This window comes from Rattus norvegicus, chromosome 1 (genome assembly GCF_021556685.1).
Source record: "Rattus norvegicus strain SHRSP/BbbUtx chromosome 1, alternate assembly SHRSP_T2T, whole genome shotgun sequence".
Classification (NCBI taxonomy): Eukaryota; Metazoa; Chordata; class Mammalia; order Rodentia; family Muridae; genus Rattus; species Rattus norvegicus.
The window spans coordinates 163,763,882-163,776,608 of record NC_141534.1 but is presented as its reverse complement, the minus strand read 5'-3'; the positions used below and the strand labels follow the sequence as shown (position 1 = coordinate 163,776,608).

General features: G+C 44.3%; 1 protein-coding gene across 15 annotated transcripts in view; it reads right to left on the bottom strand.

Moving 5' to 3' along the window:
- The window catches only part of Tenm4 (teneurin transmembrane protein 4), a 700,311-nt gene that overhangs the window by 59,265 nt on the left and 628,319 nt on the right, over positions 1-12,727 (bottom strand). For all 15 annotated transcript variants that reach the window (XM_087558479.1, XM_087558500.1, XM_087558515.1 and 12 more), the window contains 3 exon segments: positions 8,954-9,215; positions 6,199-6,466; positions 3,959-4,102 (listed from right to left, as the gene is read on the bottom strand). In XM_087558479.1, the coding sequence (XP_087414605.1) occupies positions 3,959-4,102; positions 6,199-6,466; positions 8,954-9,215 (674 nt within the window).

Here is a 12,727-nt window from a genome sequence, read left to right as displayed (position 1 = left end):
ATCTTTAATAAATGTTTATCAAATAAAGGAGGGAAATTCACACTCTCTGCTCACCAGCATGGACCCAGGTTTTTACCTGGTTTCACAGTTGACAGGCTGATCCTATATCTTGAGATCTCAAGTGTCTTTGTCACTCACACTACCCTGGGGCCTCAGTTTCCCACCGACCAAATGAAGGGTCTTATTTGAATGGCCTCAGCCCCTGTCTTTCTCACACATACCTACATGGTTTCTTTATTCCCGATTATCTTTTTTCTTCTGTGTATGGCCATAGCCTCCAGGTTGGATGATCCCTCCTGCCATAGCTGTTTCTATGATACCTGAGTAGGACTGGGATCCTATAGGTCACAAGAATCTCCTTTCAATGTGCCATCCTCTCTAGCTTTGCCCAAACTGTGCCCTTTCTTGAGAGGGTTTAATTTAAATTTTACTTAGTCTAATAATTTAGTTTTCTAAGTCCAAGTTTGTGCCTTTTAGGGTCTTATGTAACTCTTTCTTGATATTTAAAACTGGCTTATACTTTCTTCTATTAATTTCAGAGTACTTTCACATTTGGATGTTTAAAACTATTTAAATTTATTTTGCACAGAGTATGGAGTAGAAGTGTAGCATAGTTTTTCTAAATACACTGAGGCATTTTCTCTAGTTTTAGTTTCTGAAGCATGCCTCTGATGACACATGATGCTCTCTCTATAGAGTATGACATTTCTAAATATGCACAGGGTGTAAGGAAAGCATTTCTAATTATCTACCAACGGCCCATCTACCCTTTCCTCTTCTGTAGCTAACATAATTCTCAACACCTAGCTGGGCACATGTCTCCCTGGAGCAATCATGACCCTAGCCCTGGGGCAGGCTCATCTGTGATTGAGTCTTGGCCAGTGGCTCTTAAGTGTCTATGCTGTGATCAGCCTGCAGACCAAGATAATCTGCCTCCAGGGTTTTTTTTTTTTTTTAAACAAGTGAGTGAGAAACAAAATTTAGCTTGATCACAGTTCTGTTACTTTGGAATTTTGAATATTGAGAGCCAAACCTAGTCTTTTGTTTTTCCCGTTTTCACACACATCCAGTGTACTTTAATCCCATTCCCCTCACTCAGCGCCTTTTCTTTCCCTTCTAGCCTTGATCCCCACTTTGTTCCTAAACAGATACCTTTCTACTTCTATATCATTTGAGGGAAAAAAAATAGATTCTTCACATCAGGAAAATAAGGTATTTGAATCTGGCTTATTTTACTTAATATTATTTTCTTTAGTCCTGTCCATTTCCCTGCAAATAATGTAATTTTGTTCTTTGTTATGGCTAAATAAGACTCCATTATATAAGATACATTTTCTTTATCTATTCATCTCTTGATGGAGTAAGCTGGCTTCCTAATGTAGCTATTGTGAACAGTGCAGCAGTAAGCATGTTGGCTAGGCATCTCTGTGGTACAATGGATAGCGTTCTTTGGGGCATCTTCTCATGGGGTTGTTTGACGTCATTCCATACTGTTTTCCATTGTGGCAACATTGAGTCACATTCCTGCCAATGGGGCGTGAGTTTCCTTTCCTCTATCTTCTCTATTATTATTTTCTTTTCTCCATTTTCTTATTTTTAGAGGTTTATTTTTATACTCTGAAGAAAATAAACTGTATGTTGAATATATTGACCTCATCTGCCCCTCCTGGGTTGATCTTGATGATGTTGGCCATTTTGACTGGGCTGAGATAGACTTTCCCTGTGTTTGGATTTTCACGTCCTGATGATCAAGGATGTTAAGCAATTCTTTCTCATGTTTGCTGACATTTGTGCTTTTCCATTCTGTTCACCCTTGACCCATGCTACTGGTCATGGGTCACTTCTGAACTTCCTGATCTTCCCATGACTCTATTTACCTGTTTCTCTATCAGTACTACACAGCTCCGGATTTTTGTTTTCTAACTTTATTATGCACCGAGTCCTTGTCTTTTACTCCTGTTTTAGAGACTCATAGGAATGTATTTGTTTGTTATACATTTTTTTAAATTTGGTTTTCCACCTTCTGTATTTTAAACCTGCTATGGGATTGACAAGCATTCCTTCCAATTTTAGAGGACTCAGGAGATAAGCCACACTGTTACCATCCCTAATAAGCAACACTGTTACTATCTCTGATAAACATGACTGTTACTATGCTTAGTAACCAACATTGTTACCATCCCTAATAACCAACATTGTTACCATCCCTAATAACTAACATTGTTACTATCTCTAATAGCCAACATTGTTACCATCCCTAATAACTAACATTGTTACTATCTCTAATAACCAACATTGTTATTATCCCTAATAACTAACATTATTTCTATCTCTAATAACCAACATTGTTATTATCCCTAATAACTAACATTGTTACTATCTCTAATAACCAACATTGTTACCATCCCTAATAACTAACATTATTTCTATCTCTAATATCCAACATTGTTTGTTACCATCCCTAATAACTAACATTGTTACTATCCCTAATAACCAACATTGTTATTATCCCTAATAACTAACATTGTTACTATCTCTAATAACCAACATTGTTACCATCCCTAATAACTAACATTGTTACTATCTCTAATAACCAACATTTGTTACCATCCCTAATAACTAACATTATTTCTATCTCTAATAACCAACATTGTTACCATCCCTAATAACCAACATTGTTACTATCCCTAATAACTAACATTGTTACTCTCTCTAATAACCAACATTGTTACCATCCCTAATAACCAACATTGTTACCATCCCTAATAACTAACATTGTTACTATCTCTAATAGCCAACATTGTTACCATCCCTAATAACTAACATTGTTACTATCTCTAATAACCAACATTGTTATTATCCCTAATAACTAACATTATTTCTATCTCTAATAACCAACATTGTTATTATCCCTAATAACTAACATTGTTACTATCTCTAATAACCAACATTGTTACCATCCCTAATAACTAACATTATTTCTATCTCTAATATCCAACATTGTTTGTTACCATCCCTAATAACTAACATTGTTACTATCCCTAATAACCAACATTGTTATTATCCCTAATAACTAACATTGTTACTATCTCTAATAACCAACATTGTTACCATCCCTAATAACTAACATTGTTACTATCTCTAATAACCAACATTTGTTACCATCCCTAATAACTAACATTATTTCTATCTCTAATAACCAACATTGTTACCATCCCTAATAACCAACATTGTTATTATCCCTAATAACTAACATTGTTACTCTCTCTAATAACCAACATTGTTACCATCCCTAATAACCAACATTGTTATTATCCCTAATAACTAACATTGTTACTATCTCTAATAACCAACATTTGTTACTATCCCTAATAACTAACATTGTTACTATTCCTGCCTAGGGACTAGTAGATAGACGATAACAACATTGTCTCTATGGCTCCTGTCCCAGGGCAGACTGAGTTTTTTAATGCAGAGATGTGAGTGACACCCACTGTGGATGAAGCTTGACACCATGATTTTCTTACCCGGCTGCTTGTGCCTGAACCCTGGGTGCTTTTTCTTCTGTCCCAGCCCAAATTAGAGAGAATGGACCTTCCCTCCCAGAACTCTTCTTCAGAGCTGCACTTCCCTGATTCATGGCTGCTGTCTTAGAGCATCTCCTACTTGACACCCAGGGCTAATCCTAGACCTTTTGAGATGCTGCTCAGAGGTCATCTCTCCATTGCTGCTTTGATGACAAAGAACGAAGTGCTTCTCTATGTCTCTCTGGTGTCCTATGTTTTCATCTGTCATTTGTGGACAACCTTCTAAATGACTGATCACCTTGGAGCCCATGTTGTCACTGTAAGCTTTTCTCCCCCTTCCCCTTCTTTTCTTCCTTCTTTTGTGAGAATAACAGGATAGCAAAGAAGGTGCCACCTTAGCCTCGTTCAAGGAATCCCATGATTCCACTCACCACTCTGGATGTTCAGGGCATGGTGCTTATCCAGACTCCAGCCCCCCAGCTTGGAGGCATCGATTTCATAGCCCTGCAGCACCGCTGTCCTTTTCTCCCACAGGATCAGATCTGGGCAAGATTCATATTCATAACCCACGGAAACTGCAGGGACATAAGAGCAAAGTGCACAGGTGAGCAAAGTCTTCTCTGACCCTCAGCCCCGCAGGCAAGGCCTCTGACTATCTATTATAGGAAAGATACAAAGGATCATGCTTCTACTTGGGAACTAGAACCATGTGAAATACCAAATACCAACACAGGGATGCTGGGTCTTAAAAAAAACTTTTTTTTTTCAGAGCTGGGGACCGAACCCAGGGCCTTGTACTTGCTAGGCAAGCGCTGTACCACTGAGCTAAATCCCCAACCCCAAAAAAACTTTTTAAAGAAAAAACAACTGCACATTATTAGGAAAAGTTAAATATGCCACACACTTTCAAAAAGACCCAAGTGAGTTGATTCTGGGGAATAATCTTTTTAAATGTTCTGTATAGATTGTGGTACTGTCCACATGTGTGTGAGTGCATATGTATGTGTGGGTGTGTGTATACATGTACATGGAGAGCACTTGGCTTTTACATGTATTTTGAGGATCCAAACTCTAGTAATCTTTAATAAGGAAAGTATCCTATGAACTTTTCACTGCAGCCTTGTTTGTGACAGTAGACAACTGAGAGTGACACAATGTTCAATCAGGTGAGAACTTAATCGTGTCCAATCCAGAAATATTACTCATCCTCTGGACATCATGGTCGTGAAGACAAGATAATGTCAGAGGAGATGCTTAAAGAAAAACACCCAGTTGAGAAGCTGATTGTTTTCAGTCATTTATGAGTTCCCTAAACTTGGTCTCTGTGGAAGCTCAGGCAGTAGGCTTGGGAGAGCATCAGCTGAGATAGGCAAGCTATTTCTTCTGAGTAACTCCTCAGAAAGGGCACTGTTTTCTAGATGGCAACATCTGACCATGTGGTTGAGACAAGATCTAATAACTGGTCAGCCTCTGAATGCTGTTCACAGATGTCTTAAAAGATGGCTAACCACCTACAGAAACAGGAGAGTGGGTTAGACCACGTGCCCAAGTTTCAGTGGCAGTCACGTGGCTATGAATGATCTCAGCAAAATGAACCCTAGCGCTGGAATCTCATGACACAAACCTTCTGAAACTGCGTAATGGGAACTAAACGTGCTCATTTCACTGCGGGAGGCCTTAGGGCCCTGGCTATATTTTTGTAGATGACAGATGATAGAAGACTGTGAATGGTGAGATGTGGCATTTCTGTTCCCAGAGAGCCTTTGTGTCATAAGGCAAGGATGCAAATCCTAATGAAGAACTGGATGGATCTAGTTCTCTTCCATCTCTGAGCGTCCTTTGGATGCCACTGTAGTTGGTGCCTTAGTATCCTCCAAAGCATGTGGCTGCGGGATTCATCATGGGGCTAATGTGCCTGACACATGAAGCCCAATCTACAGCCGTTCCTGTATTTCATGGAGTTGGGGCTCAAGAGGTCCTCTCAGTTCCTTCCTGCCCCCTTTCCCCTTCTCTCCCTTCTCTCTTCCCTTTCTAAGGCAAATTGGCTTCTCAGTTCCTTTCTGTTTTCGCTCGGTGATGACAATTGAATGGGACTAGGGTTCGAGATGAAGGAATTTGCTGGACTATTGCTCCTCAGTCATCTTGTTAGGGGTTATGACTACTGACTGTCTCCCTCTGAAGCTTCTAGGACCCTGTTCTAATTTAGAAGTGGAGGGACAATCATCTTGCACACATTCTGACTTCAGCAACTATAAGTGAAAACATGGAGGTAGCCTAACCTTGGCCCCTCTAGTTTAATTTTAGATCTCGGCAGGATGGATATGGGGTGGCCAGATAACATGTGCACAGTCTGCTTTCCTGGTACACAGTATATTAGCCCAGCACACAGCACCATAGTGCTTTCTGAGGTTCTGGTTCTGTTACCACTTTTCATGCTTGCATTTTGCTCACTCAGGTCTTTCAATGTATCCTTCTAGGTTATGGATGGTACTGAGGTCTTACAGCCCCATTAAGCCCTAGCAGGTTTTGACCTGCAAAGAGGAAGGAAAGAAGAAAGGGAGGGAGGAAGGGAGGAAGGAAGACATATTCATGGGGGAAGCTGCTTCCTTAGTCCTGCTCTGTCTCTGCCAGGGTGTGGAGCCTGTGTCACAGGTGCTTAGGGGAGACTTACCAAAGGCTTCTGAGAGCCCAAACACTTTCTGGTTGTAGACGTCTGTCTTGTCCCAGATGAAGTAATAGGATAGGTCAGGAGCCGCAGCAAACCACTTCCTGAAGAGCCGACCCTCAACTGCTACCATGAGGTGGACCTTCATGAGGTTGAAGGGGATGGTGGGATGTGTGAGACTGATCCTCAGGACAGACTTATAGCCAGGGGTGCGGCTGCTCAGATAGCTCAACCTCATCTTGCAGCCAGCAATGATGATTTCCTCTTGCAGAGCCTACAGCACAGAGAGATCACAGCAGGGATATCACTGTGGGTCCTGGGGGAAGTGACATCCAAGACCTGTGCTCTTTGGGTGTTCAGGAGGCACAGGAGGAAGCAGAAGGGAAGGCGGTGAGGAGGAGAAAGAATAGCAGGAAGACGGTGGGGAGAGGAGAGGAAAGGGAATGGGAAAAGCAGGAGAACCAGCCCTGGTCTCCAGAGCCAGTTCTTACATGGTGTATCTATGCTAACAAACTCTCCTCTGTGAGCCTTGCCCCCCTCTCCAGTGCAGCATGAATGAAGGTAATTTATCATGGGCCTGAGAGGACACGTAAGGCAGCTCTGACTCATTGGCCATGTCAGTCAGGAAAACTTGAGGAATCTGGGAATCTGCAAGTCCTCACTGGATCAACACCAGTGAGGCCACATATGCGAAGTGCCTAGCCCATGATTAGCTGGAAAGTGGTATGACTGGCACCTAAGATGCTTAAGGCAGGGCTGCCATGAAGAAAGACTAACATAGACTGCAGCGATCGGAGCCTGATAGATGGTTTCTATCCAGAGCTTTCTCAAAGTGAGATGTAGTTTAAATGTGTCCTTTCCAGGACAGTCAACAGAGATCACACTGGGTTGAATAAGCACATCATCAGGCAGTGCTTGAGAACCTGACAAGGTCCTTTTCTAGTGTCCCAGTTTGTCCCCAGAGAGGAGTTTTCGGTGCACAATGGCTCCCAACTCCATGCCTTCCAGATGAACAGAGAAGACTGAAGATGGGAACGGTCAGTGAATTCCAGATGACCATCCATAAGGCAAGCACAGGGAATAGTCATCAGCTGGACACTCTGGGCTTTTTCTCAAGAAGGGAACATTAAGTCAGTTGAGCCTAACATGTCCATTCAAGGGATGTGGCTATTTTTACCTCATGTTTACAGGGGAACTGAGTCCTTCTCATTCTGTTTATTCTACAGAAGGGTGTAGACGGTTTGTCTATGCTGTGCTTTCAAATGCAGGAAACCCTATAGGTTGGCCTTAATCCAGGGCCATCTTCCCAGGCCACAGTTTATAGTTACAGGTCAAGTAGGCTACACACCCAGGTGAGCCACAGCCTGATGCTCTCATAAGTATCTCCCTTTGCTAATGCACCCTTCGCCATGTCCACATCCCAGCACTTGCAAACAAACCAACAATGGGGTGGGAGGCGGGGAGAAAGAGTTCGTTTTTATGTGTTTTGTGAGACTAACAACAGTAAGCAAGGTTTGTGCCCCAGCTGAACCTGTAGGCACCCAGCTCAGAGAGCAATGTAAAGAGAGCCTGACCTTGAACCTCATTTGTTCCACAGTCCCTGCTCCTGGGAAAAGATGTCTAGCTGGAGCTGAGCCAGGGTTGACTAACAAATTACTTCTCTCCAGCAAGTTCTGTCTCTGCTGACAAGCATTTCATACAAAAGGTCAGCCTGGCCATTGAGACAGGAGAGAGAGGTGCTGAATCTCTGAGAAGGAGTGAGCTTTCTGTGCAGTGAGAATTCAGAAATGGTTGTGTTTCTTTATTGGGGACTGGCACTGGAAACTGCTTAACAGGGCATGCTCAGGGAGATGCAGTTTGCTCATCTAGGCATGAAACACACACACACACACACACACACACACACACACACACGCACACACGTAAATGTATAAATGCTCTGGTTCACCCGCACCAGGGCAATCCATTAACATGCACGTTGCTGGAGGTCTCATTAGACAGGCAGGTGACCTGGGCTTCTCTGGGCTTCTGAGCTGCTGCTATTTCCCCCTCTCCCTCTGGCCTTCTTTTATGCCTACAGACATCAGACTGGGGATGATGGAGGAGATCCAACTCAGAATGGCTTTGCTAGGCAAAGAATCTATCTTAATTTTCATCAGATTAAAATACATTTTTCTCGATTACTCCCCTTTAATGATAATGAAGTAAACCATTTGCGTGTGTAGATTTGATCCAAGGCAATCCTTAATTGGCACGAAGGCAGCATGTGTTAAATAATCTTAGCAATAAAAATAGCTAAAATTTATCGAGCACTTAGTAGGTACCAGGCATTGTGCTAAGTACCTCATGTTACATTTCTCTTATTTACTCTTTATTAAAACGCTTAATACTTGGGATCCCATGGCTTATTCCTATTCATAGAAACTACTATTATAAATACTTATAGCAGAAATATTAAGAGAGGTGAGATTCTGAAAGCTGAAGAACAAAGCAGAATGAACAGGAAGACAGGGTAGGGAGAGCCAAGAAGTTTATTCTAAGCCCCGTGTGCCAGGCAGACTGGAGGCATACACCAGTCTTCAGCATGCAAGACAGCCTTTATCTCCTGATGCCATGTCCTCCCTCTATGGGACTCGGCAAGGTGGGCTCTTGGGGTCTCTCCCAGGCCTGTACAGGTGCTTTCTCTCCTTCCATTGTCTGTGAGATTGTCTTCTGCCCCCAAATAAAAGAATGGCCTGATGTCATCGAGAAGTCTGGGTACCTGGATTTCTGGGACAATGGGTCCTTTCTCAGCACAGGAGCTAGCGAAGGATGTCAGTGGGGATGGAGAGACCACTGGGTTGGGTCGGGCAAAGTTGCTCAGGTCACAGCTGGGGATCTCATTCTCCTCGTGTCTCATGATGATGGTTTCCATGACAAAGAAGCGGTCCCAGGGTAGCCAGAGGGTATGCTCCTGTGTGATGAAGGGTGCCCGTTCGAATCTCAGGATGATGGAGATGCCGCCGTTTGTGACCAGGTCAAAGCTGCAGGTGGGGGACAGTAACAGCAGAAATAAGACGTTGAGATCCTGAAGGAAGGGGCTGGGTACTTGGTGAGCGATATACTCTGACACTCAGAGACAGGACTGCAGCCACCAACAGTGGCAGCAACCTGACCCCAGAAACCATTAGTTGCTGCTATAAGATGATTGGCCAGGGAGTGCTTACAGATATCAAATTAACCACCACAGCAGGAGCTGTTTAGCAGGACCCAGGGCAGGTGGTGAACCTCTGCTGTGGAGCGCTGGTGCTGTTACTGTGTCAGAGCCAGAGCCCACGAAGAGCCAGCAGAATGAGACTGAATAAGGACTCCCTGGGTATTACAAATCCTGCACTGAAGCCTTATTGCTATGAACTATAGTGTGGCCATGGGTAAATCAGCCACCTCTCTGAGCTTCAGTTTCCTCTGTATGAACCCAAAGGTTCATCGCTCTGTCTCTCTGTCTCTGTCTCTGTTTCTGTCTCTGTCTCTCAGTGTGTGTGTGTGTGTGTGTGTGTGTGTGTGTGTGTGTGTGTGTGCGCATGCACATATGCACATGCTTCTGTCTGTGTCTGTGTATATGTGGGGACCACAGTTTGATATGGATATAAGCATCTTCTTCAGTTGCTCCCGAATGTTATGTTGTTGTTATTTCAGACAGCTCTCTCCTCCTCCCCACTCTGTTTATTTTTATTTTTTATTTTTTAGATTGAGCCTGTCTACAGTCCTGGCTGTTCTGGAGCTCACTATGTAGACTAGGCCAGCCTTAAACTAAGAGGTTTTCCTGCTCCTGCCTCCCAAGTGCTGGGATTAAAGGAATTCACTACCAGGTCCAGGTGCTGAGTCTCTCTGAGCCGGGAGCTTGTGGTTTTGTCTGGACTGGCTGCCCGGTAGCCCCTGGGATCCATGTGTCTCTACCTCTCAGCTTTTATGTAGGTGGTGGTGATCCAAATTCAGGTTTTCATGCTTACACAGAAGCACGTTCTCCACTGGGCCATCTGTCCATCTCTCAAAGGGGTTGTTCTCATGTCCTAAGCAGCTGGATGGTTTGAGACTGTGTAATCAGAACCACAGCGTCTTGTAAATGCGAGGGCACATGGAAACCCGAGTGCCCCGATGACATGAGGTTACTGCGACAAAGCTCCAGGGACGTGGCCCAGGTCCAGTTCGTGTCCTGAGCAGTGACGCACGGTCCTCATTCTTGTTCTGGCTCTGTGGGGCCCCTACTGCCTCAGACAGATCTCCCTGGGCCTCTTGTTTCAGGTTTGTGTGAGAGCATGTAGGCAAAAATCCTCCTTACTTTACCCCCAAGTACCTGACTCCCAGAGAGGACCCCTCCAGAAACATCAGCGCTGCTGGGATCTGGCACCTCAGTCCCTACCCCATGCCGATAAACCTTACCTGGCCCTTGCCTTTATAAACCGTGACGTGCACCTTTCAGTTCTGAAAGTCAAGGAATGTGAGTCCTTAATGTTTCTGCCAGTTGCCAGCTCTCTAGGAGGCTAGCCTCTATTCTACGGCCACATGATCAGAGGCTGGGAGAGCTCATGCTATGGGAACAGAGACTAGAATTCAAGGTGTGGCATATATCCTGCAGGATAGATCTGCTTAGCCAAGATCAATAATTGACTGTCATGTCAAGCCCTGTGTTTGGTGTCCAGCCTAGAGTTTGTTCTTTTCCTAAGAATTAAGTTTGAAGCCATGTACTAGCTGAGCCCGGAGAAATGAACTCAGTGGTCATGTTCCCATGTCTCTCCCAACGTGAAGGGCTAGTCCCTTCTACTGAACCACTAGCAAAGGGCTGTTTGCTTCACACTTGCATAGACCCAGTCGACAGGGGCTTGCTGCAGCACCAGGAGGACAGGTCCATTGAGTAATTGTGACCATTAGGGCTTCAGTTTTTGGAACGTGTCTGGGCCTCCTTCCTTCTAGTTCTTGTGTATTGGGCTTGTTTTATCTGCTATGGTGACCTGATACAGTAGCTCTGTTTGCCGGCTCTCCTCCACGGCAATATCCCCTTGGACAAAGTCCTCTTAGGTGGTACATTTAGCTTTACAGGTTATTTATTGAGACAGAGACTCTGTGTCTACAGACCAGGCTGCTCTTCAACACATAATTCTGCTCTAGCTTCAGAAGATGTGAGGTTTCAGGTGTGTGCTGTCATGGCCAGCTGGGGTGTGCCTGCAGAGCCTGCCATGGCAAAGCCTTGCTCAAGCAGAATTCTAGTTCCCTCCTAGGGGTCTGTTGTGTCACAGAGACTCCTGACATCCTACGCTGCAATGCACTGCAATTGTTCCAGTGCCTAGGACATCCATTTCTCTGTCTTTCTAGGGATAACCTTAGCGTTTAGCTCACAGAACAAATGCACAAGACACCTCCATTGCTTCCAAACTGACTGCCAAATGGGCAAGTCCCTTCTTATCTTGGCTACTGACTCAGATCGACCCAGCGATTGCCTCTGTCACTGGTCTATGAGATTCCTCAATGCGGTATCTCATCTTTACCTTGACGCACCCAACTTTGGTTGGCTTTGGCTGTCCAACTCGGTCCTCCCTTCCTTCAAGGTTGCAAGGATCTTGTGTTCAACCCTCCTGTCCCGGAGGCAAATTCTGCTTATGGTAGATGACACCCCAATTATGGTTTCTGAAACCCCAAACACAAATTCTTCTCTCTGTAGGAGAGTTGCCCATGGCCTTTTTTATGTTTAGAAATTAGATGGCACCATCCTTTAGGAAGGGATGAGGGAGAAACACCAAGGGTGGACATCTTTTGTAGTCCAAGACTTCAGGGTGAGTTTCTCTAGAATTCCCGCAGTTGGGAGGGAAACACTTACTGAGTTGTGTTCCTGTCACAGAAGGAATATCTGTAGTCATCTGTTTTGTTTTGTTTTGTTTTGTTTTTCACAGCCAAACACAAGTTTGCTGGGACTTAAACACTCTTTTCAAGAGAGGCAGCCTGTAGGGAAGGAGGGATGACACACAAGAAAAGACCTTTCTTCAAGGTTGTGAGCAGGCCAGGGCAGCTGGCCATGCCAGGGGCTGAGTGTAGTGGGCTGAGGCCAGGCGTACAAATCTGGGTGGGAAACCAGGTTGTAGATGAGAACATGGACTTGACCCCAGAGGGAAGGCCTGGTCCTCAAATGAGGCCAATCTCTTGCTGGTCGAGTACTGCTCTTACATTACAGGCGAGTTATACCACCATTCCAGCCTCAGTTTCTCTGTCTGAAAATTGGGCTGAGCATTTGGCTACTAATCAGGGTTACTAATTAGCTCGAGTGATGGATGGGCAAGCCCAAGATGCGACTCCTTCCCTGGGCATCACGTTCCGCACCACCCTGCGCTTCAGGTCAGCAAGTCTGAACTGCTTCTCTTGTCTGAAGGTCTTTTAGCTTTTCTTCATGACTTGTAGTTTCCACTTTTTGAGTATCTTCTCTGTTATTGTTTTATGTGTATGAGGTACTGTTAAAATTTGACATCAAGTGGAGGGGTGTGTGTGTGTGTGTGTGTGTGTGTGTGTG